This window comes from Lithobates pipiens, unplaced genomic scaffold, assembly GCF_037356315.1.
Source record: "Lithobates pipiens isolate NorthernLeopardFrog02 unplaced genomic scaffold, aLitPip1_a1.2 Scaffold_8, whole genome shotgun sequence".
Taxonomy (NCBI): Eukaryota; Metazoa; Chordata; class Amphibia; order Anura; family Ranidae; genus Lithobates; species Lithobates pipiens.
In genome coordinates, this window is record NW_027507903.1 from 127,902,727 (window position 1) to 127,929,263 (window position 26,537).

At 43.0% G+C, this 26,537-nt stretch overlaps 1 protein-coding gene and 1 long non-coding RNA gene across 3 annotated transcripts in view; both read left to right on the forward strand.

The window, feature by feature from the left end:
* LOC143962110 (uncharacterized) overlaps positions 1–25,961 on the forward strand; it is a 767,356-nt gene extending 741,395 nt beyond the window's left edge. Inside the window, exon 2 of the long non-coding RNA XR_013270631.1 lies at positions 25,562–25,961. This is a non-coding gene — a long non-coding RNA (uncharacterized LOC143962110). The remainder of the gene's footprint in view (positions 1–25,561) is intronic.
* On the forward strand, positions 1–25,961 carry NME6 (NME/NM23 nucleoside diphosphate kinase 6). 2 transcript variants are annotated; one of them, XR_013270629.1, is made up of 6 exons: positions 1–114; positions 4,184–4,286; positions 10,651–10,690; positions 11,879–12,039; positions 22,875–23,029; positions 23,198–23,335. XR_013270629.1 is itself a non-coding variant. In XM_077471435.1 (5 exons), exons 1-5 carry the CDS (start codon positions 16–18, stop codon positions 23,344–23,346), a joined length of 552 nt encoding a protein of 183 aa, XP_077327561.1. In that variant the 5' UTR covers positions 1–15; the 3' UTR covers positions 23,347–25,961. The 2 variants fall into 2 exon arrangements, 1 of the variants encoding a protein (XP_077327561.1); XM_077471435.1 differs by lacking the exon at positions 22,875–23,029 and having other exon boundaries at positions 23,198–25,961.
* Positions 25,962–26,537: the final 576 nt, after the last annotated feature.

The following is a 26,537-nucleotide window of genomic DNA, read 5'->3' on the forward strand; positions in this document are numbered from 1 at the left end:
ATAGTGCCTTCCTTCATGAATGGGATCATGTCCACATTGCGCTGGACTCGCTCTCTTCAGCTCACTTTAGCTGTCATTAAACCTGATGCTGTGGCCCATCCAATTATATGTCAAGTAAGAATGTTTGCTTTCTTATCATGCAACTGTTGGATAGAAAGATACAAAACAAACAAGGAAGATCCTCCAAAAATAAAGGGGCATTTGTTTCTTGTATCTGCTGTACACCAAACCGGCCGCCAGTTGGTGTGCAATCCCTGTTTGCTGAAATTAAAGAGTGGGAAGATGATCTATTGGGATGTTTATAATATTCCAGTTCTGGCAGTTTCATATTTCAGTTTCATATTTCAGATACTGGGATGGCATACCAGTCACACAAGCTAAAATGGGTAAAATATGCAAATCACACTGAAGAATTTGGAGAGATATTGGGCTTTCTTGTCTTCTCAACATTTCTATTGGTTGTCCTCCAGTAAAAAAGTTTTTTTTTTTTTTCCTCAAGTAAAGAGCACAATTGCATTGATTGTTTTGGACTGAAATACCCCCCCCCCCCCCCCCCATCTTCCAGGACAGCTAGTTGAGAGATGATTGGCTCTGCTCTCTACAGGAAATACAAATCAGACACAATTTGAAAGGCCCCTCCCTCTCCTGATCCGCAGTTGTTTTGTGTTTCCAGGCCCTCCAGGATTACACACTGTAATGTTTGTTATTTTTTTTTTTTTTTTTTTGTAGGTCTGGTAACCATAGTTGGTTGACCCCCCCCCCCCCTTTTGTTTTTTGTGATACCCAGACAGGTTGTGACCATGTCTGTGATATGTCTCTACTTCAGTAGACTAAAAAGGGCCCCCCTGTGTTGATATGGATTACTTGCCTTGTGTTGTCTTAGCAGTGGCAACTTCCATTACACATATCTAGCATTTGCCTGGAAATGTGGAGAGTAAGCATCCTCCTGATTTCCCCGCATTGAGTGTATCAAGATGGGGTCTGATGCACTTCTGCCAGACCCGGAAGTGACACGTTGCATATCCGTACGCTGATGTCTTAATCAACTCATCGTGGATGCAATGTGGATACGCTGCTTATCCAAACGCAGGGCAGATATATATATATAAAAAAAATTTATTAGAGACACCAGAGAATAAAATGGTGGTGGTTACAATATTTTATGTCACACTGTATTTGCGCAGCGGTCTTTCAAATGCATTTTTTTGAGAAAAAAATTACTTAAATGAATTGGGAAAAAAACCCAGTAATGTTAGCCCATTTTTTTTTTTTTTTTTTGTATAATGTGAGAGAATCGTGATCTTTATTCTAAGCAAAAAATGATGGACGCCAAGCTGTATCGTGCTGACAGGTCATGTGGTCATGCGCTGATGCGTTTTGTAGTGATTACGTCTTCAGAGGGCGTGGCCACGCTATGCGACTACTGGTTTAAATAACATGTGAGGCGGGACCGCCCGTCATCCCCGGCGTCAACGGTCTGAGTTTCCACCCACCTCTACTCCATTGCTAAGCAGTATACTGGATGGTGTATGAGGCTGGACCGCACCGTCAACGCAATCATGGACGTCAGCGGTCTGGGTTCTCTCCCACCTCTGTTATGCTACTCAACGGTATACTGCAAAGCACTTGCTCTATACATAACAACAGAGTGATCTGAAATAACTAAAATGTCTAAAATGCATCATTCATTCTTTCTGTACTATATCTTGCTCAAACCATAATATTAGTCTCAAAGTATAAAACTGACATCACCAGTGGCTGTCATACCATTACATTACTCCTCACTTGTTCTGATAATGCATAACAGCTACACATCATACCTTATTGTTAATTCCCATTATCCTGAAAAACAATATGAATAGCAATGTAAAAGATAGTATAATATAACATAAAAAGCAGTCCCATTTAATCTGGATTCAAAATATATACGATACTTCCTATATATTTCTTGTTTTTATCCTCCTTCTCTTTTTCCAGTTGAAGACATTGACAAACTATTAAGCCCCATACATACTATTGGTTTTTCTGCTGAGTTTTTCCTTCAGATTTACCAAAACCATATAATATGAGGTTAAACCTTAGGAGTTTCAATTTGTATGCAATCAGGCAGGCCCTTCTACTACATGGTTTTGGTAAATCTGAAGGAAAAACTCAGAAGAAAAACTGATAGTGTGTATGGGGCTTTAAAGTCAATATATACCTCTGAACAGATCGAGATGCCTCAGCAAGCACAGTCTGTTCAGGATAAGATGTACAGAGGCTTACAGGGACATAAACCTAAGTCGTTTCCAGTACATCACTCACTCAAGGACATGATCCTTTCTGAATGGAAAGAACCTGAAAGAAGGTTGTTCCAGTCTATAGGACATAAGAGAAGATTTCCCTTTCATTCTGATTTTTGAGGAGGTGTTTTTGAAATGTCCTAGGTTAGACGCTCCTATGTCACAAGTATCTAAAAAGTCAGATCTCTCATTTGAGGATTCCGGAGTCCTTAACTTCAATACAGGAAGATCTATGGAAAAGTTTGGAAGACTTTTTTTTTTTTCCCCCCCAGCAGAAGAAAACAGGAGTTGTTTTTTTTTCTACTGCCTAGATTGGGGAAAGGACTTTCTGTCAGCACCCTAAGGCCGCGTACACACGCGGGGACTGTTCGTCCAACTTTGTCCGTCAAACAGTTTCGGCAAACAGTCCGCTCAAAATTAGCATGGACGGACATGGCCACACACGACGGACGAACAGTTTGCTGAAACCGTGCGCGATGACGTGAACGGCACGTACGATGGGACGAAAAATACGACGTCCTATACACTGCATTATAACTTTCGGCGTGTAAATCCTTTCTGAGCATGCGCGGAACTTAGTTTGACGAACAAGCCTACACACGAGGGGACTGTTCGCTGAAACAAAGTTTCAGCGGACAGTTTTACGGAAATTCCGAAAAACCTTGTTCAGAGGACTGTTCGCTAAAACTGTCCGCTGAAAGCCCACACACGAGCGGACTGTCCGCCGAAACACTGTTCAGCGGACAAAGTTGGGCGAACAGTCCCCGCGTGTGTACGCGGCCTTAGAGTTCACGTGGCTGTCCTGTCTCTGTTTAGAGAGAAGACAAGCTGAGGACCCTTTGGTCAAGAGGTTTCTTTCAGCCAGAGCTAGAAGTTTACCCAAGGTTGTTAAACAGATTTCTCCCTGGGATCTGTCATTCATTGTCAATGCTCTGACCAAAGCTCCCTTTGAGCCATTACATGAGGCCTCTCTGAAATTGATTACTTTAAATATTACCTTTCTGTTGGCCATAACATCAGGGAGAAGAATTTCTGATTTAGAGTCCCTTTCCTGTAAGGACCTTGTATTTGCCCGAAGTCTCTTCCAGCTTTCACAGGTCCCAGGAGGTAGTTCTTCCTAGTTTTTGTTCCTCCCCCAGAAATGCGGAAGAGGAAAGGTTTAGTTTTTTTGGATGTAAAAAGATGTCTTCTACATTATCTAGAAAGGTCTAGGGAGTTTAGAAGATCCTCACAGCTTTTAGTGTTGTTTAGTGACCCCAAGAAGGGGACCAAAGCAAGGGTTCCATCTCCAGATGGATTAGGGAAGCAATTTGAAGCTTACAGAGCATCAGGTCACACCCCTCCTACCAGAGTTAGAGCTCATTCGACTAGATCTTTGGCCTCATCATGGGAGAGATATCTAAAGCTGTTGTCTGGTCCTTCTCTCCTGCATTTATCAAGCATTATAGAGTCCAGATACCCTCCAACTAGGACCTCTCCTTGGGAAGGAAAGTACTTTAGGCCGTCGTCCTTCCCTAAAGTATAGAATCTTACTTATCCTCTCAAGTAGCTGTCCTGGAAGATGAGGGGGGAAAACCCCCATTAGACTTACCGTAATGGTATTTCCACAAATCTTCCAGGAAAGCCTCTATTTTCCCACCCTATTCTTTGGTCTCCTTACTTTACCTGGTGGTGGTGTTTAGTTAGATTCTGTTATTTCCTCTGCCTGGTACACTTTTGGTGGAGGTTTACGTGATCTTCAAACAACTGAGGGTCAGAGGAGAGGGAGGGGCCTTCTAAATTGTGTTTCCTGTAGAGGACGGAGCCAATCATCTCTCAAGTAGCTGTCCTGGAAGATTTGTGGAAATACCATTACCAGTAAGCCTAACAGGATTTTTATTTTTTTTTATCATTCTTAATAGGCTGTACATCAGAAGATTCTGAATAACCATTTCCTCATTGTAAGAAGTAAGGAACTTAATTGGCGGATTAATGATTCACAGAATTTCTACCATGAACACGCCGGTAAGTATTATTATTTCTGAGGATAAAACATGTATTTGATTATATTTAAAAATGTGTTGTGCAGAAAGCTTTCATTTTGTCCCCTTATTGAAACACACCTTAGGTTCTAAGTATTAAAAAAAATACCTTTTTTTATAACTATTTATTATTATTATTATTATTATTATTATTATTATTATTATTATTATGAGAGCAGCCTTTTTGATATTAGATCTTGAGATCTAATATGAGATCTTGGGAAGCCCATGAAAAAATTTTCTGATCTACAGCTTGCAGAACATTAGTGTGATCGGCGAGCTGGAAATATAATAAGAAATATCTGTAGAAATAATATATAATCAAATTTGTTTTATATTAAACATTATAATTCATTGGTAACATTGCACACATATTACAAATAAAAAATGGGCCCCCGGTGCGCAGAAAAGGCTGTAGTTCATATAATCCAAAAGAGAGAGCAGCACTCGCGGGTCTTGAGAGATGAGCGCACAGTGAAGATTTTATTTTGAGGCACACGCTAGTCCTGAAAATCTCCCCTGTGTATTCACCTCTCAAGAACTGCGAGTGCTGCTCTCTTTTGGATTATATCAAACATTTATATGTATCAGCAAACAAATTCTGTCAACATTTGGCATCTATATGTAATTAATGAATCATACAGTACAACTGTAGCTTGATAATACTTTAAATGTTAAACTATTAAATTGTTACTAAACTCAGGACCCTGCAATCACTATATTTGGTCTCCCACAGTACTCAGAACATGAACATGAAAATGCAATAGTTTTAGTAAATACCTTTTTTCATCAGATGTTAGAGCTGTCTTGTGACTTCTACCAGTGTCTGGTTAAAGCTTGTAGGAGTTTTCATTCTCCCACAATTGTCCTATGAGGCTGCAGGACCCCTGACCCTCTGTCTGGCCAGTGCTGATTGGCTGCATGTTAATCACATGCACTCTCCCCAAGAAAAAAAAAACTCTAGCAATACATACCAAACTGAGACTGTGCAGCTTGTCCCTTAGCCTCTGTACTGTCCGGAGATGGTTTGGGGACAGTGGAGGAAGGGGAGGATCAGAGAAGACAGGATCAAACAGCCTTTTTACACAATGCAGAGGATTAACCCCTTAGGTTCCACAGTGAGTATGACAAGCATGCTTTACTGCATAAACATACTGATTTAACTGTTGTGGGTTTAGTAACACTTTAAGCCACATATAGTGTATATAAAAAGTCTACACACCCTTGTTAAAATGTCAGGTTTTTGTGATATAAAAAAATGAGACAACAATAAATCATTTCAAAACTTTTTCCACCTTTTTTAATGTGACCTATAAACTATACATCTCACTTGAACAACAAACTAAAATCTTTTAGATGGAGGGAAGTAAAAATAAATATACTAAAATAATATGGTTGCATAAGTGTGCACACCCTTAAACTAATACTTTGTTAAAGCACCTTTTGATTGTGTTACAGCCCTCAGTCTTTTTAGGTATGAGTCTATTAGCATGGCACATCTTGACTTGGCAACATTTGCCCACTCTTTACAGAAACACTCCAAATCTGTGAGATTGCAAGGGCATCTCCTGTGCACAGCCCTCTTCAGATCATCCCACAGATTTTCAATCGGATTCAAGTCTGGGCTCTGGCTGGGACATTCCAAAACTTTAATCTTCTTTTGGTGAATCCATTCTTTGTTGGTTTTAGATGTATGCTTTGGGTCGTTGTCGTGCTGAAAGATGAAGTTCTTCTTCATGTTCAGCTTTCTAGCAGAAGCCTGAAGGTTTTGTGCCAATATTGACTGGTATTTGGAACTGTTCATAATTTCCTCTGCTTTGACTAAGGCCCCTGTTCCAGCTAAAGAAAAACAGCCCCAAAACGTAATGCTTCACGGTGGATATGGTGTTCTTTTGGCGATGTACAGTGTTGTTTTTGTGCCAAAAATGTCTTTTGGAATTATGGCCAAAAGTTAATCCTTGGTTTCATCAGACCATAACACATTTTTCCCGAATGCTTTTAGATCTCAGATGCGTTTACCACACAGCCAGTACTTGCCATATATTTCTGCAGCTCCTTTAATGTTGCTTTAGGCCTCTTGGTAGCCTCCCTGACCCAGTTTTATTCTTGTCTTTTCATACATTTTGGAGGGAAGTCCAGTTCTTGGTAATGTCACCATTGTGCCATATTTTCTCCACTTGATCACTGTCTTCACTGTGTTTCATGGTATATCTAATGCCTTGGAAATTCTTTTGTATCCTTCTCCTGACTGATACCTTTTAACAATAAGATCCCGCTGATGCTTTGAAAGCTCTCTGTGGACCATGGCTTTTGCTGTAGGATGCGACTAAGAAAATGTCAGGAAAGACCTACGAACAGTCTACTGATTGGAGAAAAGCCAATGTAGCACTAATATTTAAAAAAGGGCCAAGAAACATTCCTGGGAATTACGGACCAGTTAACCTGACATTAATTGTATGCAAGCTCTTGGAGAGGATGATATGGGACTATATACAAGATTTTTAGTAATGACAACAGTATCATTAGCAGTAATCAGCATGATTTCATGAAGAATCGTTTTTGCCAAACCAATCTATTAGCCTTCTATGAGGAGGTGAGCTGCCATCTAGATAAAGGAAGGCCTGTAGACGTAGTGTATCTGGATTTTGGAAAAGCATTTGATATAGTTGCCTTTAAAGGTTTACTGTACAAAGTAAGGTCCGTTGGCATGGACCATAGGGTGAGTACATGAATTGAAAACTGACTACAGGGGTGAGTTCAGAGGGTAGTGATGAATGGGAATACTCAGATCAGTCCGGGGGGGAAAGTGGGGAACCATAGGGTTCTGTCCTGGGACCAATCCTATTTAATTTATTCATAAACGACCTGGAGGATGGGATAAACGGCTCAATCTTAGTATTTGCAGATGATACTAAGCTAAGCAGGGCAATAACTTCTCCACAAGATGTGGGAACCTTGCAGGAAGATCTGTACAAATTAATGGGGTGGGCAACTACATGATAAATGAGGTTTAATGTAGAAAGATCTAAAATGAATGCATTTGGGTGGCAAAAATATGAATGCAATCTACTCACTAGGGGGAGAACCTCTGGGGGAATCTAGGATGGAAAAGGACACGGGGGTCCTAGTAGATGGAGGACCGTAGTTATGAGGAAAGGTTACACGCGCTGAACCTTTTTCTCTCTGGAGAGGAGATGCTTGGATATGAGTTCAATGTACAAATACCGTACTGGTGACCCCACAATAGGGATAAAGCCTTTTTGTGAAAGGGAATTTAACCACTTCAGTACCAGCCACTTTTGCCCCTTCCTGCCTAGGAATGACAATTGCGCGGTCATGCAACACTGTACCTAAACTAAATTTTTTACAATTTTCTTCTTCCCACAAATAGAGCTTTCTTTTGTGGTATATCATCTCTGGGGTTTTTATTTTTTGCTAAACAAACTAAAAAAGACCAACATCCTTCTTCTTTTTTTTTTTTTTTTTTTTTTTTTTTTTTTTTTTTTTACAAAGAATTTCTTAGTTTCTGTCATGAAAATTTTGTTTTCCCCTTCGCTGACTGGTACCGATGAGGTGGCAATGATAGGTAGAATTGATGGGCACTGATAGGTGGCACTAATGCCCACTGACAGGGAGCTGTGATGGCCACTGACAGGGGCGATTCAGTTCGCATTGTGCGCTATACAAGTATTCCATTCACTGACAGGCAGCACTGATGAGGTACTGACAGGTGTTGCTGCTGGGCACTGGCAGACTTTATTATTGGGGCACTGATTGGCACATCTGATGGGGCCTGTGATATCACCTGCGATTATTTCAGTTTTTTTTTCAGTTATATTTCATCTTGCAAAACTGGCCTGTTAGTGGGCCCTGAGGACAGGGTTGATGACCACTGATATACAGCATATCTGAACTGTGTATTTAGTGGTTTACCTAATGTTCCACTTTAACCTAATAAAATGCCATTTACTGTAAAATCAACAGTAAGCACTTCCAGGTGCCGGCAGACCAGCTTGCATTTCTTGCAGTGTGCCCTGGCAGCTCGACAATAACACATCTGTTTACAACCGCCGATCCATAGAGGAGATTGGAGGGTCCGATTCGGTTCAACTGAAAAATTGACAGGCAGACTTAACCAGTCTGCTCTTGTGAAAGGGGCTTCATGCAATACCCCCCATCTGTGGTTGCTGCCTCTGGTATTATTTAGTGAGGACACTCATAATGGTGTTGAGTCAATAATGCAGTACAGGAAGGTGCAGGTGGTGGGTCAGGGCCGGCATCTATAAAAGCTGACTGATGTGTGTATATTGAAATGAACTGGACTTTAATGATTGCAGGACAGGCAGCCTGGAAAGAAATACAATTGGCATGCTACCACCCTGAGGTGCCTACTTTTGAACAAAAGTAGCAGTTTAATGTTCTCCCCACAGATTTACTTAAAAATTAACACTATGAAATTACCACTGGTAGTAAAGTACACATACCTCTAAAGGTGTCCTTCATATGCTGGTTAAAGAGTTGTGCTTTTGACGCATTACAAAATCATGTTTCTGAATTCTGCTTTGCGATATTTGAAATGAATTGGTCAAGCCCTATAAAGATCTATGGATATTTTAAGTAGTTCAGCTCATTGGACATGAGTGGTACATCCAAACGGTGAACTGGTAAAACAAACTCACGGATGCAGTAGCGACTGGAGCCACCCAATCACTTTTGCATGCCTGGCAGAAAATTGATCTACCAATTATATTTAGCACCTAGATGTCATACACATCGCACACTGAACAATGCATTAGCATCAATGCCTTTGTCCAGTTAGCAGGGAGGTGACAAAGCTGAACTAAGGAGTATTAGAGTGATCTTCTTGTGTAGTTTGGCAGAGGTGTGTAAATCTACACGTTTATAGAACTCATTCACAAAATACAAAGGCTCCTGTAAATGGACAGCAGAGGGGAGGGGCAGGCAGAGATGCAGCGTTTGAGAAGGCACCATCTCTAATGATAGAGCTCCAGGAGTGTAGCAATAGATGTACTCCCAGAGCTCCATAAAACTGTCATCTGTAAATTTAAAGTGGTTGTAAACCTCCCTGCAGTACTTGTACCTATAGGTAAGCCTAGAATAAGGCTTACCTATAGGTACTGTAAATATCTCCTAAACATGCGGCATTTAGGAAATATTTACTGCATACTGTGCTGATGATGTCATTGGAGCATTCGCTCTGAAGGAACGGCTGCCCATGGCGTTTCCTCAGGAGCAAGTGTCATGACTGGTGGCTCCGGCCAGTCACATAGCCGAAGTCTGCAGCCCCAGAAGGATGAGGAGCAAACATGGATGCGGCCTGCAATGGGGACGGCGTGGGCTTCATTTGCATGTAAGTGTTGCATAATGTGCTTTTTTTTTTATAATCAGCGCAGTGATTATCAGCGCAGACCCATCGAGGATGCCCACTGGAGACCACCAGGGATGCCAATCAGTGCCCATTTGGGATGGCACTCTGGCCCCACCAGTGATGCCTGCCAGTTCCTCCTGATCATTGCCGCCTATAAGTGCCCATCAGGGCTGCTTATCAGTGCCTTATATAAGTGCCTTATCATCAGTGCAGCTTCATCAGTGAAGTAGAAAATGTAATTGTTTGCAAAGTTTTGTAACAGAAACTAAAAAAAGTTTTGTTTTTTTATTATTGGTTTTATTTTTTGTTTGTGGGGAAAAATTTTTTTTTGGGTACAGTGTTGCATGACCGTGCAATTTTCATTCAAAATGCGTCAGTGCTGAAAGCTGAAAATTGGACTGGGCAGGAAGGGCGTGAAAGTGCCCAGTATTGAAGTGGTTAAAGTGCTTGTAAACCTCAGACATTAAATATGAACAAAGTATACCCCTCCATAGTGTGTACTTGTTTCAATTAAGAGCACTAAGCGTCACTTTTTTTCTGCTGCTATCTGCATGAATCATGTCTGACAAGTTTTCCTGACACCAAGAGAAAAAAAGGTGATGGGGAGGGAGCTCCAGCAAATTGACAACCTCTGCTCTGTTAATGTGTGCTGTGTGGAGGGGGGGGGGGGGTTTGTCCCTTCCATCGAATCAGCTCTGAGTACGCCTGACTGAGCATGTGCAACTTCAGCTCTCCATCCCCTTTTTTCTATACTCTCCTGTATATGTATCACCTGAGGCCAGTCACTTCACTGGTTATACAGCATGTAAGGATTTACAACCACTTTAATTTAGACTATATTCTTCCTTTGCATTTCTGTTCATGCTGATATGCCCAATGTCCTTGTTCTTTATCAGAGCATATATACATCTATTGTGTATATAATCTATATATTTATATATATTTTTTTTTCATTAAGGGCGATTCTTTTATCAACGATTGGTGGAATTCATGTCAAGGTAAAATGCGCATTCTTTACACGTTGTTTAGCTCTATGCAGATACTTTCAGAATTTATTATTTGCATAGGATCTTGGCAGAGCCGCATCAGTAATTCACTGGGGGTAGACAGGAATAAAGTTCTGCTACAGCCCTGTGTAGGGTGCTTGCTTTTCAGATGTGTACTAATCTTACTTTTGATGCTTACATCATCATTTGTACTTTAAAAGTTTTCTTGCATGGTAACGTTTTTGTATGTATTTTCATTTACTTTATATATACAGAGTGGCCAGTTTATCTGGTGTCCTTTCTAGTACCCTGTAAAAGTGTCAACAACAATACACTTTAATGTTTAGCATGCCCCTCTGCACTCCACTGCTGAGCAGATGTGGACCTCTCAGCTAGAACAAGTCTGACCAGTCTTTTCTCATTAACCAGGTTTTTTTTGTCAACAGAACTGCTGCATCAGCAATCAACCATGTGCATCATGCATCTCCCCCATTATATTGCCTGATTAAGAGCTGAACCTCCTAACCATGTCTGCATGCTATGTATTAAGATACAGCCACATGATTGTTTGATCATCTGTGGTAAATAGCAGTGGTATCCTTGAAGCTGAAACATATAGAAAAGAAAGGAGGGCACACTGACCTTGTGCATTACCAAAGAAAAAAATTATTAAAGGGTAACACCAATGGTCATACTCGCATAGAATCGTGAAAAAAACGAATGTCAGTACATCAACAAATAAAACCGTGTCTCTAAAATCTGAAACCTGGACCAGATGTTACGGAGGACCAGACAGCATGGCAAAGCGGCTTGTGCGTTACGAGGGAGGACCCTCTTCATCAGAGCCATAGCGATGTAACGGTCGGTGCACCCTCCTTTCTTTTCTGTATGTTTCAGCTTCAAGGATACCCATTGTTCTGAGGAGGGCAGCAAGATTTGTGACATTCCATTTAAAACCTAAAGGGTTGACTGCACCACACTTTCATAGACCAAGCCCCCAAGTGCAGGAGATTGTGTTGTTTGTTGTGTAAATAGTAATAGTGATACCTCAGTTACTTACTGTGATTATAAGTCAAATTTTAACTTGGTGTTGATTCTTAATTTCATTCAAAAAATACCGAACATGCAGAGTTTTCTGCTGAAACGGATTGATGAAGACCATGAAAATTATAACATCTGACTCTTCTAATTTCCATGCAGTGGCCCAATGCGGGCATACATCCTAGCACATGATGATGCTGTCCAGTTGTGGAGGAGGCTTATGGGTCCAACAAAGGTCTTTAGAGCAAGACTTGATGCTCCAGAAACTGTCCGTGGAGAATTGGGACTTACCGACACTCGTAACACCACTCATGGATCAGGTGAGACACTTCTGAGTTCTGTTTACAAATAATAAATTGGTCATTGATGTCATCTTGTTATGCTGCAAAGAGTTAAAGAAGTATAGCCAAAGCTATTTTGGCTGTACTACTTCTGGAGATCAGGAGAGTGCAGTTCGTTTTGCACTCCTGTGACCCATTTTCAGCCAGCAGCGGGCTAAACTGATGTCACTCAGCCGGTCTGGGCTCTAGATCGATCTTGACCTTACAGTGGGGATCCACACAGATGCCTGGACCAGCAGCTGGCTCAGCATCTCAGTAACCCACTGGGAGACTGAGCCAGCCGCTCCCACCCCCTCCACTGCCCAGCACTCCAGTGTGCGCTGGAGGGGCAGAGCAGAGAGTCACCGCCTCTCTGCTCACTAAAGACTGAGAACAAAGGGATCAGCGGCCTTTGATCACTCAGTCCTCAGTCATAAAAGCAGCACGGGACAGATGCAGCATCAGACCAATACTGCACCCACCTGAGTATAAATGTTTATTTTTTAAACCCATACTTCTCTTTTAACCACTTCCTTACCACGCTATAGCCAAAAGACAGCTACAGCACAGCTCTGTTGTTCTGGGAGGGTGTCCATGGACATCCTTCCAGAACCATGCCCCTCCCTTGCCCCCTCCAGTGCGCTCTGTGATCACTGTGTCCTTTTGGATCCTATGGCCCCTTTCACACTGGCTTTTCGATTAGGACCGCCTGTCAGTTTTTCAGATGGACCTGATCAGAGCCTCCATTCACAGATGGTTAGGCTGAAAAAAAAAGACACCAGTTCAACCTGTGATGTGCGAGTGTGCTTGTGTTTTTGTCATTAGTACATTGTATATCCCTGTATGTTGTGATCGTTAAGGTGCCCATTTAATCGTTTTTTTTAACCACTTGCCGACCGCCGCACGACGATATACGTCGGCAGAATGGCACGGGCAGGCATATGGGCGTATATATAAGTCCCTGCCTGCCCGCGGGTGGGGGGCCCGATCAGGCCCCCCCCCGGTGCCTGCGGCGGTCGGCATTCCTTCGAGAGCGATCCGGGATGAGGGGGCGGCCATTCATTCATGGCCACCCCCTCGCGATCGCTCTCGACGAATGGAAATCCCCCGTGACATCACTTCCTCTCCTGTAATGTAAACACAGGAGAGGAAGTGATGTATTCTCTCCTCCGTGTCGGTATTTTTCGTTCCGACACGGAGGAGAGCGGATCGGTGAGTTGCACCAACACTCTACACACACAGTAGAACATGCCAGGCACACTCACACCCCCCCTTTACCCCCCGATCACCCCCCCAATTACCCCTGCCCCCCAGTCACAGTGACACCAATGTCATTTTTTTTTTTTTTTTTTTTTGCATTGGTGTCATTTGTGACTGTAATAACTGTTAGGGCAGTTAGAGTTAGCCCCCTTTAGTTCTAATGTACCCCCCTAACCCCCCCAATAAAGGTTTAACCCCGTGATCACCCCCCGTCGCCAGTGTCACTAAGGCTGGGTTCACATTGCAGCGGTTTATGAGAACGAATGTGATTCGCACCGCACTGCAGTGCAAATCACATCCGATCTCTGTGCGATTCGAGTTCAGCCATTCGCCGCACCCGCCACACCCGCCGCACCCGCCGCAAATTCGCACGGGACCCTTTTTTTGGCCCGCAGCAGAATCGGATCGCATGGGTGTTCACACCATGCGATCCGAGTTTGCAGATCGCACTGCGATATGCGAACTGATCTGGGGGTGTCAGTAACATTTCACTGACACTCCCAGCAGTTCGCATAGGGCAGTGTGAACTGCCGCCGGGAGGCATGCGATGCGGGAACCCGCCGCGGATTCGCGGCGTTTCCGCATCGCTCCAGTGTGAACCCAGCCTAATAAGCGATCATTTTTCTGATCGCCGTATTAGTGTCACAGGTGACGCTAGTTAGGCAGGTAGGTATTTAGGTTCGCCGCAGCTTTTTATAGCGCCAGGGACCCCCATATACTACCGCATAAAGCCCCCTGATTGCCCCCTAGTTAACCCTTTCACCTGTGATCACCATATAACTGTTACAGGTGACGCTGGTTGGTTAGTTATTTTTTTATAGTTTCAGGGCACCCGCCATTTATTACCTAATAAAAGTTTAACCCCCTGATCACCCGGCGGGTGTCATTTGTGACTAATAACTGTTAGGGCAGTTAGGGTTAGCCCCCTTTAGTTCTAAGGTACCCCCCTAACCCCCCCAATAAAGGTTTAACCCCGTGATCACCCCCCGTCGCCAGTGTCACTAAGGCTGGGTTCACATTGCAGCGGTTTGAGAACGGATGTGATTCGCACCGCACTGCAGTGCAAATCACATCCGATCTCTGTGCGATTCGAGTTCAGCCATTCGCCGCACCCGCCGCAAATTCGCACGGGACCCTTTTTTTGGCCCGCAGCAGAATCGGATCGCATGGGTGTTCACACCATGCGATCCGAGTTTGCAGCTCGCACTGCGATATGCGAACTGATCTGGGGGTGTCAGTAACATTTCACTGACACTCCCAGCAGTTCGCATAGGGCAGTGTGAACTGCCGCCGGGAGGCATGCGATGCGGGAACCCGCCGCGCATTCGTGGCGTTCCCGCATCGCTCCAGTGTGAACCCAGCCTAATAAGCGATCGTTTTTCTGATCGCTGTATTAGTGTCACAGGTGACGCTAGTTAGGCAGGTAGGTATTTAGGTTCGCCGCAGCTTTTTATAGCGCCAGGGACCCCCATATACTACCGCATAAAGCCCCCTGATTGCCCCCTAGTTAACCCTTTCACCAGTGATCACCATATAACTGTTACAGGTGACGCTGGTTGGTTAGTTATTTTTTTATAGTTTCAGGGCACCCGCCATTTATTACCTAGTCTCACTAGTGTACCCCTAAATTTAGGGGTGTCTACTTTCCAAAATGGGGTCATTTGGGGGGGGGTTTGTGCCATCTTGGCATTTTATGGCCTTCAAAACTGTAACGCCCTTAGAAAGCCTGAAGGCGGTGCTTGGTTTTCGGGGCCCCGTACGCGGCTAGGCTCCCAAAAAGTCCCACATATGTGGTATCCCCGTACTCAGGAGAAGCAGCAGAATTTATTTTGGGGTGTCATTTCACATATGCCCATGGCATGCGTGAGCAATATATCATTTAGTGACAACTTTGTGAAAAAAAAAAAAAAAAGTTTGTAATTTTCCCGCAACTTGTGGCAAAATATAAAATATTCCATGGACTCAACATGCCTCTCAGCAAATAGCTTGGGGTGTCTACTTTCTAAAATGGGGTCATTTGTGGGGGTTTTGTGCCATCTTGGCATTTTATGGCCTTCAAAACTGTAATAGGTAGTGAGAAGTGAACTCAAAAATTTACGCCCTTAGAAAGCCTGAAGGCGGTGCTTGGTTTTCGGGGCCCCGTACGCGGCTAGGCTCCCAAAAAGTCCCACATATGTGGTATCCCCGTACTCAGGAGAAGCAGCAGAATTTATTTTGGGGTGTCATTTCACATATGCCCATGGCATGTGTGAGCAATATATCATTTAGTGACAACTTTGTGAAAAAAAAAAAAAAAAAGTTTGTAATTTTCCCGCAACTTGTGGCAAAATATAAAATATTCCATGGACTCAACATGCCTCTCAGCAAATAGCTTGGGGTGTCTACTTTCTAAAATGGGGTCATTTGTGGGGGTTTTGTGCCATCTTGGCATTTTATGGCCTTCAAAACTGTAATAGGTAGTGAGAAGTGAACTCAAAAATTTACGCCCTTAGAAAGCCTGAAGGCGGTGCTTGGTTTTCGGGGCCCCGTACGCGGCTAGGCTCCCAAAAAGTCCCACATATGTGGTATCCCCGTACTCAGGAGAAGCAGCAGAATTTATTTTGGGGTGTCATTTCACATATGCCCATGGCATGTGTGAGCAATATATCATTTAGTGACAACTTTGTGAAAAAAAAAAAAAAAAAAAAAAGTTTGTAATTTTCCCGCAACTTGTGGCAAAATATAAAATATTCCATGAACTCAACATGCCTCTCAGCAAATAGCTTGGGGTGTCTACTTTCTAAAATGGGGTCATTTGTGGGGGTTTTGTGCCATCTTGGCATTTTATGGCCTTCAAAACTGTAATAGGTAGTGAGAAGTGAACTCAAAAATTTACGCCCTTAGAAAGCCTGAAGGCGGTGCTTGGTTTTCGGGGCCCCGTACGCGGCTAGGCTCCCAAAAAGTCCCACATATGTGGTATCCCCGTACTCAGGAGAAGCAGCAGAATTTATTTTGGGGTGTCATTTCACATACGCCCATAGCATGTGTGAGCAATATATCATTTAGTGACAACTTTGTGTAAAAAAAAAAAAAAAAAATTTTTTTTTTGTCATTATTCAATCGCTTGAGGCAAAAAAATAAAATATTCAATGGGCTCAACATGCCTCTTATCAATTTCCTTAGGGGGTCTACTTTCCAAAATGGGGTCATTTGGGGGGGTTTTGTACTGCCCTGCCATTTTAGCACCTCAAGAAATGAGATAGGCAGTCGTAAACTAAAAGCTGCGTAAATTCCAGAAAACGTACCTTAGTTTGTAGATGTGACAACTTTTGCGCAAACCAATAAATATACAATTATTGACTTTTTTTTTACCAAAGACATGTGGCTGAATACATTTTGGCCTAAATGTATGACTAAAATTGAGTTTATTGGATTTTTCTAATAACAAAAAGTAGAAAATATCATTTTTTTTCAAAATTTGCGGTCTTTTTACGTTTATATCGCAAAAAATAAAAATCGCAGAGGCAATCAAATACCATCAAAAGAAAGCTCTATTTGTGGGAAGAAAAGGACGCAAATTTTGTTTGGGTACAACATTGCATGACCGCGCAATTACCAGTTAAAGCAGCGCAGTGCCAAAGTGTAAAAAGACCTCTGGTCATTTACCAGCAAAATGGTCCGGTCTGAAAGTGGTTAAACTATTGACGCTCCCTGCTGATACCACTGCTTGTGGAAGAAAATTTCACATTCTTACAGCTCTGTCATTAAAGAACTCTCTACGAAGTTTATGGTTACAGTGGTGTGAAAAAGTGTTTGCCCCCTTCCTCATTTCCTGTTCCTTTGCATGTTTGTCACACTTAAGTGTTTCGGAACATCAAACCAATTTAAACAATAGTCAAGGACAACACAAGTAAACACAAAATGCAATTTGTAAATGAAGGTGTTTATTATTAAAGGTGAAAAAAAATCCAAACCATCATGGCCCTGTGTGAAAAAGTGATTGCCCCCTAAACCTAATAACTGGTTGGGCCACCCTTAGCAGCAACAACTGCAACCAAGCGTTTGCGATAACGTGCAATGAGGCTTTTACAGCATCCTGGAGGAATTTTGGCCCACTCATCTTTGCAGAATTGTCCTAATTCAGTTACATTAGAGGGTTTTCGAGCATGAACGGCCTTTTTAAGGTCATACCACAACATCTCAATAGGATTCAGGTCAGGACTTTGGCTAGGCCACTCCAAAGTCTTCATTTTGTTTTTCTTCAGCCATTCGGTGGTGGACTTGCTGGTGTGTTTAGGATCATTGTCCTGCTGCAGAACCCAAGTTCGTTTCAGCTTGAGTACACGAACAGATGGTCGGACATTCTCCTTCAGGATCTCTTGGTAGACAGCAGAATTCATAGTTCCTTTTATCACGGCAAGTCTTCCAGGTCCTGAAGCAGTAAAACAGCCCCAGACCATCACACTACCACCACCATATTTTACTGTTGGTATAATGTTCTTTTTATGAAATGCAGTGTTCCTTCTACGCCAGATATACTTGGACACACACCTTCCAAAGAGTTCCACTTTTGTCTCATCGGTCCACAGAATGTTGTCCCAAAAGTCTTGGGGATCATCAAGATGTGTTGTGGAGAAATTGAGACGAGCTTTGATGTTCTTTTTGCTCAGCAGTGGTTTTCTCCTTGGAACTCTGCCATGCAGGCCATTTTTGCCCAGTCTTTTCCTGATGGTGGAGGCATGAACGCTGACCTTAACTGAGGCAAGTGAGGCCTGCAGTTCCTTGGACGTTGTTGTGGGGTCTTTTGTGACCTCTTGGATGAGTCGTCGCTGCGCTCTTGGGGTAATTTTGGGCGGCCGGCCACTCCTGGGAAGGTTCACCACTGTTCCATGTCTTCGCCATTTGTGGATAATGGCTCACTGTGGTTCGCTGGATTCCCAAAGCTTTGGAAATGGCTTTATAACCCTTTCCAGACTGATAGATCTCAATTACTTTCTTTCTCAATTGTTCCTGAATTTCTTTGGGTCTCGGCATGATGTGTAGCCTTTAAGGATCTTCTGGTGGACCTTACTGTGTCAAGCAGCTCCTATTTAAGTGATGCCTTGATTGTGAACAGGTGTGGCAATAATCAGGCCTGGGTGTGGCTAGAGAAATTGAACTCAGGTGTGGACAACCACAGTTATAGTATGTTTTAACAAGGGGGGCAATCACTTTTTCACACAGGGCCATGATGGTTTGGATTTTTTTTCACCTTTAATAATAAACACCTTCATCTACAAATTGCATTTTGTGTTTACTTGTGTTGTCCTTGACTATTGTTTAAATTGGTTTGATGTTCCGAAACACTTAAGTGTGACAAACATGCAAAGGAACAGGAAATGAGGAAGGGGGCAAACACTTTTTCACACCACTGTAAGTCGCTTATCTTTTCATTTCAATGAATGCCCACGTGTCTTTTTAAATGCCCTTTCACGGAAAAGGTATTTGTACATTGCTATCATATCCCCTCTCAAGCATCTCCTCTCCAGAGAGAATAAGTTCAATGCTTGTAGTCTATGGCCTATGGAGCGGAGGATGTCAGTGGTGACATGTTCGCTGACACCTGCTGCTATCCGATCCAATCCTGTCCATGTAATCCAGACTGATGTGACCCTATTTTCCATCCGACTGGCAGATCGGATGAAAAAACACAGGCAGTCCACTTTTATATGATCTCCCCATCAAAGAGAGCGTGACTCTGACGGGTCCGTCTCGGCACAGTAGGCAGAGACTGACCTGTCATCCACCTGCTCAACGGGGATCAGCAGAGCGATCCCCTGCTAAGCAAAGCAGAGTCCTCCGGGCAGACCGCCCGTGTGAAAGAACCCTATCGATGAAGGAAAAAAAAAAACTTTTTTGCTAAATTTTATAACAGAAACTAAAAAAAAGTTTGTTGTTTTCCAAATTTTCTGTCTTTTTTTTGTTTGTAAAAAAATAGTAGTGTTGCATGAATGACTGCGCAATTGTCATTCAGGTTGTTACAGCGCTAAAAATTGACCAGGGCAGGAAAGGGGGTAAACATGCCCAGTAAGCAAGTGTTTTGCCTACATTTCAGCTTTATCATGTGCATATAATCATCTTTAAAAGTATTTTTCAAACATATATGTAATTGTCTTCCATGTATACTTGATGTTTTCCTCTCCTTCCCATAGCTGACACTTGTTTCCAACACTACACTCATTGGGGGTAATTTACTATGATGAATGCGCTGCGCCAGTTCAAACCTTAATTTGTGCTCCAGATAAATTATTAATTGAGCGTGTGAACCGGCACATGCATAAGCGCAACAGATAATATGCCGGCGCATGCTATAATAATATGCCATTGATAATAGCACACGCCGTATCGTTAACAGTCCATTCACACAGGGGCAACACGACTTCCAGTGCGACTTGGGGTGACTTACAACACGACTTTAAGTCGCCCCCAGGCTAGGCGACTTTAATTTAAAAAAAAAAATTAAGTGGGGGTCCCCCTCAAAATCCATACCAGGCCCTTTAGGTCTGGTATGGCTTTTAAGGGGAACACCAGGCCAAAAAAAAATGGCCTGGGGTCTCCCTCAAAATACATACCAGACCCTTATCCGAGCACACAACCTAGCAGGCTGCAAGAAAAGAGGGGGGGCGAGAGCACCCCCCCTCCTGAACCGTACCAGGCCACACGCCCTCAACATTGGGAGGGTGCTTTGGAGTACCCTCCCAAAGCACCTTGTCCCCATGTTGAAGAGGACAAGGGCCTCATCCCCACAACCCTGGCTGGTGGTTGAGGGGGTCTGCGGGTAGGGGGCTTATCGGAATCTGGAAGCTCCCTTTAACAAGGGGACCCTTAGATTCCCCCCCGTGTGAAATGGTAAGGGGGTACAAAAGTACCCCTACCATTTCACCGAAAAAGTGACAAAAGTGTTAAAAATGACAAGAGCCAGTTTTTGACAATTACTTTATTAAAGTCTTCTTCTTTCCATCTTCTTCGGTTCTTCTTCCTTTCTTCATCCTTCAGTTTCTTCCCAATGTTGAGGGCATGTGGCCTGGTACGGTTCAGGAGGGGGGGGGGGCGCTCTCTCGTCCCCCATCTTTTCCTGCGGCCTGCCAGGTTGCACGCTCGGATGAGGGTCTGGTATGGTTTTTGAGGGGGACCCCCACGCCTTTATTTTTTTTTTTGTGCGGGGTTCCCCTTAAAATCAAGGGCCTGGTATGGCATTTCGGGGGACCCCCACACTTTTTTTTTATTTTTTTTTTTTTCTTAATGCTAACATGACCTGTATGCACGTAGCCTTAAAAGCCATAGAAGTGAACCAGCGTAAAAAAAGTCAAGTTGAGAGGTTCAACTTATGCAAATTCAACTACGTGGCTTGACATTTACTAAGATTTTGTCGGTGCAGTGAACCAAAGCACTTGAACTGCGCAAATGCTGCTTCCACATGCGCAGTGCATAAATTTACCTCGCGCAGTTTCAAGTGAATTTGCAGGAGCAGCAAGCTTGTTCAGAGAAAGTTACTTTTCCATTCTATTTTGGGCATATTTGTTACTTGGACAGTTATAACTATACTTCCTCGCATCACCCCCATAATATTGGCACTTCCACCTTCTTTTAATTCTGAGTTGACTAATGCGTGCGCCATGTCTATAGCGGCGCACCGATCGCCGCCTCCCGTGCACCGGCATGATAATAGTAAATAGGGAATTGCGCTGTGTTACAGGTGTAAATGCTTTGTGAATACGAAAACGGCCGCTGCGCATCGGCGTGCGCCACAACTCATGATGCAAACCGTTTTGTAAATCAGCCCCATGGCCTACCTCAAGTCATTTGTAGAAAAGACAAGAAGTGCGCCAAACTAAGTGTAGTATATAAGGTAAATGATATTTAATCTGATAAAATCACACAGCCAAATAAATGGCTACTCACAAAATGACATTGTAGTCAGGCATAAAATGTAACGGAGGGGAGGGTAATCACAGCCACTTCTATCCGGAGGAGCGGAGATGATAAATAGCTGGAACGGCCATTATAGATGTTCAGCAGCAGAGGCTTCAGTGTAGCAGCCTAGTTTTTGTAGAAAATGCCGCCTCGTGGATGTCCAGATGATGGCAATAGGCAGTATCAGTGCCTTCTAGCGTCCGGAGAGTCCGAGAACCGGAACCGGAAGTGTGTTTTAGCGTGGAGCGCAAGCTCCGTATACCGGAAGTGACGCGTCGGCCAATCAGAAGACGCGTTCCACAATATCCATTGTTTCCTCAGAGAACAATGGAATGCGGTGGTGGATGCCAAGTGGAGGTTTGGCATCCACCGCCGCACTCCACGTTCATTGTTGACCTGTAAGTATGGGTGAATGTTCCATCATTCCCCCTTCCCCATCTTATGTGTGTTCAGTTTACTCGCTGTTCACCTTTCAATTTTTTTAGACATCCCTACAGCGTCTGCTCCTGATGAGTGAAAGTTAGTCACAAAACGTGTTGAGCTATAGATGCTACAATCATGGTTATACATCCAGTTGTTTGAGCCAACAATGCTGTTACCTTATGTTTACAGTCAGTGACTATTTTATCACTATTGTATGGGACGTCATATACAATTGTATCTTTTGTTTCCGTATTTATATTGCATATTATAAATTATGCAACTCAACTTGAGATGGCTTGCGGGTCTCAATGTATCTCTGTTCCAGTAATGTATTGTATGTTGTATTTATGGAATAAAATGAATTTTGATAACCTTTAGTGCCTCCTTGCTCTCTAGCTGCATGCTTCACTCAAAGTCCTAAACCCTTTCTCTCTTTTTGCTGGTTAAGTTACTTGCCCACTTCACTGTCAGTGTCTTTGTGAACTTAAATCGGGGTTCCGCCCTAAAGTGGAACTTCCGCTGATCAGAACCCCCCCCCCCCTCCGGTGTCACAATTGCCACCTTTCAGGGGGGAGGGGGGTGCAGATACCTGTCAAAGACAGGTATTTACACCCACTTCCGGGCATAGACTCCCGTGGGAGTCTATGCCATTTCCTGTCCTGTCGCGCTGTCTGCTGGGAAACACACGGGTCCCAGAGACGGCGTGGACAATTCCTATTGCGCTGCGCGACTCGCGCATGTGCAGTAGGGAACCGGGAAGTGAAGCCGATTCGCTTCACTTCCTGATTCCCTCACCTAGAATGGTGGCGGCAGCAGCCGAGAGCCGAGCGATCGATAGGCCTCGGCTGCCGGCATCGCTGGTCCCTGGGACAGGTGAGTGTCCATTTATTAAAAGTCAGCAGCTGTAGTATTTGTAGCTGCTGGCTTTTAATATTTTTTTTTCCGCAGTACAGTCCCGCTTTAAAGTGGAAGAAGGATAGGTTACCTGTGAAATGTTGCATTCCCATTTCTAGTTTTCACATGACCACAAAGCTCCAGCTGTGGGTATGAGCTCTCTGCTGGCCAAAGACATCCTGGAGCTATGGATCACAAGAGATGATGTCTTATCAGCTTTGACTCTTTTCATGCTGTGATTGCTGCCCATCCCTTTCCATAACTTCCTGGATTCCCTGAATGCTTTGCAGTTTGATAATTGTTTTTGTTTACTTTTGATTCCTAAGGACTACATATCGCATGGTACCTTGCTGCCTGCAAGCAGCGATTCCTGTACTGACTCCGCCTTCTGGAACTCCTCTTCTCAGCACTTCTATAGCTAAGAAAGAAGGCAGGATCTGTGACCTCTGACACTGCAGTGCATTATCACAGGGCATAGTGGGTATGTGTCACAGAAAAGTATGTTTTCAAAATCATTCAGATAAATAGAATAGGCTAGATGTAAATCAAATACAATGTTGAAATCAATATTTTTGACCATCGATACACTAAATGTAAATTTTATTTTTCTTCCTAATTTGTTCATTGTTTAAATGGTCTTCCCTTCTAGATTCCGTAGACTCAGCCCGCCGTGAAATCTCCTTTTTCTTCCCTGACTTTAATGTTAATCGCTGGTATGAAGAAGAAGAGCCTCTTTACAGAGCGGGTCCATTATGTTATGATGAGGAGAAATTGGAACATCGGCTTGTGCAACAATGAGAGAAACACAATGCCTTGCACTGTGGAATGGATTATAGCCAATACTTCAACAATATCCTTATGCTCGGGATGTATTTCCATTTAAAATCTCATTGAAAATCTAACATTTTTAAATGTGAACTAATGGAAAGATTGGTAAAGGGACAGAAGCAGTAATACTGAAGCGATATATGGAATATTTATTTTGAGCTGGAATTTTTTCCTAAAGTGACCGAATATAAGGTTAAGAGTGTCTGGAGGTATACACAACTGTTTTTACACAAAGGATGCACATCACCTCCCAGTGATATCATGTAACAAAGTAACTTCTGGGCATTTAAGGCTTCATGCATACTAGAAAGCTAAAAAAAAGACTGTAAAAATGCTGGACAAAAAAAAACGCTAACGTTTTGGCGTTTTTTCTGCCAGTGTTTAGCTTGGTGTGCAAGCTATGTTTTAAGAGCTATAGCGCTAAGGAGTGAGACCTTTGGCATCCCTAACAATGAGTGAATAGCTGGTTGTTAAGAAGCGGGTTCCGCACTAACCGCTAAATGTAAAAAAAATTACATTGCCGGAAGTACAAAAATGTGAAAAAAACAGCATGTGCCCCCCCCCCCCCAAATCCACACCAGACAGAATTTGAGGGAAATCCCTACACCAAAATCCATACCAGACCCTAATCCTTGCATGCAGCCTGGCAGACCAGGATGGGATGGACGAGACGAGCAAGCAATGGGGTTGTGGGGGGTCTACGGGCAAGGGGGTTTATCCAAATCTGGAAGAATGGAAGCTCCTGCCCCCCCCCATGTGAATGAGTAGGGGTACTTTCACAAAAAAAGTAAAAATACAACACAAGTTTTTGACAATTCCTTTGTTAAAAAATCAAAAATGTTCCCGGCTGTAGATCTGTCGTCAATCAAGACACCCGCCACCAATGCTGACCCAAAAAATAAAACCTTTGGTCCCGATGAAGGCTCTTGTTGTCTGCTGGCTCCGCCGTCTGACAGTTCTTAAATAACGAAGGGGCGTGGCCACCTGGTAGCACCGCCCCTTGTGATGTCACCGACTGAGGGTGCGCTTGCTCATCTGCCAGGCTGCATGCTCAGATAGGGTCTAATATATATTTTTTTTTTTCCTCTAAATCCATACTTGGAACTAAGAGTCTGGTATGGCTTTAAGGGGGGGGGGGGATGCCGTTTTTTAAAATTTTGGCGTGGGGTTCACCTTACAATCCATACCAGACCCAATTTGGGGGGGCCCATGCCATTTTTCTTACATTTCTTACATTTTTTCTTAAATTTTTGTATTGCTGACAATTTTTTTTTTTTTTTTTTACATGACTCATCCTTTGTCAAGGATGCGGCGGCTTGCTTCCCGGCCCCCTCCTTAGCAACCAGCTTATCGCTGGTTAAGGACGCCAGCAGCCTTTGCTTCATAAAAGAAAAAACTTTGCTAACGCTGTAAACCAGCATTAAGCAGAGTTTAGAAGCTGTCAGCATTTTTCTGCCAAAACACTGCTGCTCCAGAATGAGCTGGCAGAGGGGTTTCTTTTCTGCCACTAAATGCCCCTGCCAAACAATGCTGCTAAAAGCCTATGTGTGCATAAACACAAAGGATAACATGCAGGGGAGTTGAGGGGCAGTTAAAAAAATAAAAAATAAAAGTCTGATGCCCAAAACAGCAACTGTAAAAACACCTAGTGTACATGAGGCCTAAGAGGATCATAAATGCCTGCAGATTGAAATTGCCATTACATTTTTAATGAGACTGCACTGAAAATTGTCCAGTTTGTTCCATCAGACTTTAAAGTGCAGTTTTCATTTAACTCTTTCTTCTTACTTTCTCAAATAATGGGTTCCATGGTCACAGTAGCCTTTCAGGAGAAAGAAAATGCATTGGCTTTAAGGTGTTTGTAACCCTAACTTCTAGACCCTCACTTGTATCCAGTCAAAATGTACTGTATAAGTTTTTGTTAAAAACTAAGCCTCTAAATGCCTTTTTTGCATGTATCTTCAGGCCGGTCACATGACTCCCAACTGCTGTACACCTCCAATCCTGGGCTACAGTGGGAGGGGCCGAGATCTCCCTCTGACATCACCCAGGGAGGTCATGTGGCCACTCAGCCCCTCCCACTGTAGCCCAGGAGTCATATGACCGGCCTGAAGATGCATCCAAAAAGGTATTTGGAAGCTTAGTTTTTAACACAAGCATATACAGTATAATATTGCTACTTAAGAGAGTTGCTGGCAGTGATTTTTTTAAAAGTGCCCTTTTCTACTAACAGCAGCACTGACCACGGTTTCAGGGCTCAGCAGCCATGATAAACCATGGTCAGCTTACAGGGGGGAGGGCAAAACCAGACAGGATCAGCCAAGCTTTTTACAGCTTCCAGGGGGGCAAGTTAGACAGTACAAGCACTGTGCTGTTTAACCTGCTATGAGGGAACAGGATCTCCCTTCTTTTTCATTTCTTTTCTTTTTTTTTTTTTAAGGGCTACAAACACTTAATGCCAGTTCATGATTTTTTTTTTCTTTTTTATTAAACATAAATTCAAGTATTAAGATGAGCAACCCACAAAGATGTATGAGGTTTGAGAAAAGAGCTTGGAAAAGCATATCATTAAAAGTTGGAATCTATCGTATGCCTTCTGATTATCGCCACTAATAATTTATATTATGTTATAGTAATTCAGAATACTACCCACTATATTTCATTAACTGTGACTGAGATGTTAAATAGCATTTTACTACCTACTATTAGGCAGAGCAGACACAAACAAAAAATAAATTTGCACTTTGTTGGCATGATAAAATGCAATAATGAGAATACAATGTGGGATCACAGCAAGCACAGACTGGCATCAAAAAGAAAATGTCTGTAGGCCAGTGCAAGGAGCAGAAGGTAATTTCAGAGGGTGATGTGATGCAGCAGTGTTTGCTATAATGTTTGTAGACTCTTGGAATGCAGTTATCTTCAGCTTAGGAGCCTTTGATGCCATACCCATGCAGAAAAGAATCTGACTTTAAAACAATCTGTGTTTTTTGATTATTTTAATTTCTTAACCTTGATAAAAAAAAAAAAGAATGAGGCTCATTTAACCACTTCAGCCCTGAAAGATTTTACTCACTTCCACACCAGAGCGCTTTTTACAATTTGGCACTGCGTCACTTTAACTGACAATTGCAGGGTTGTGCAATGTTGTACCCGAAATT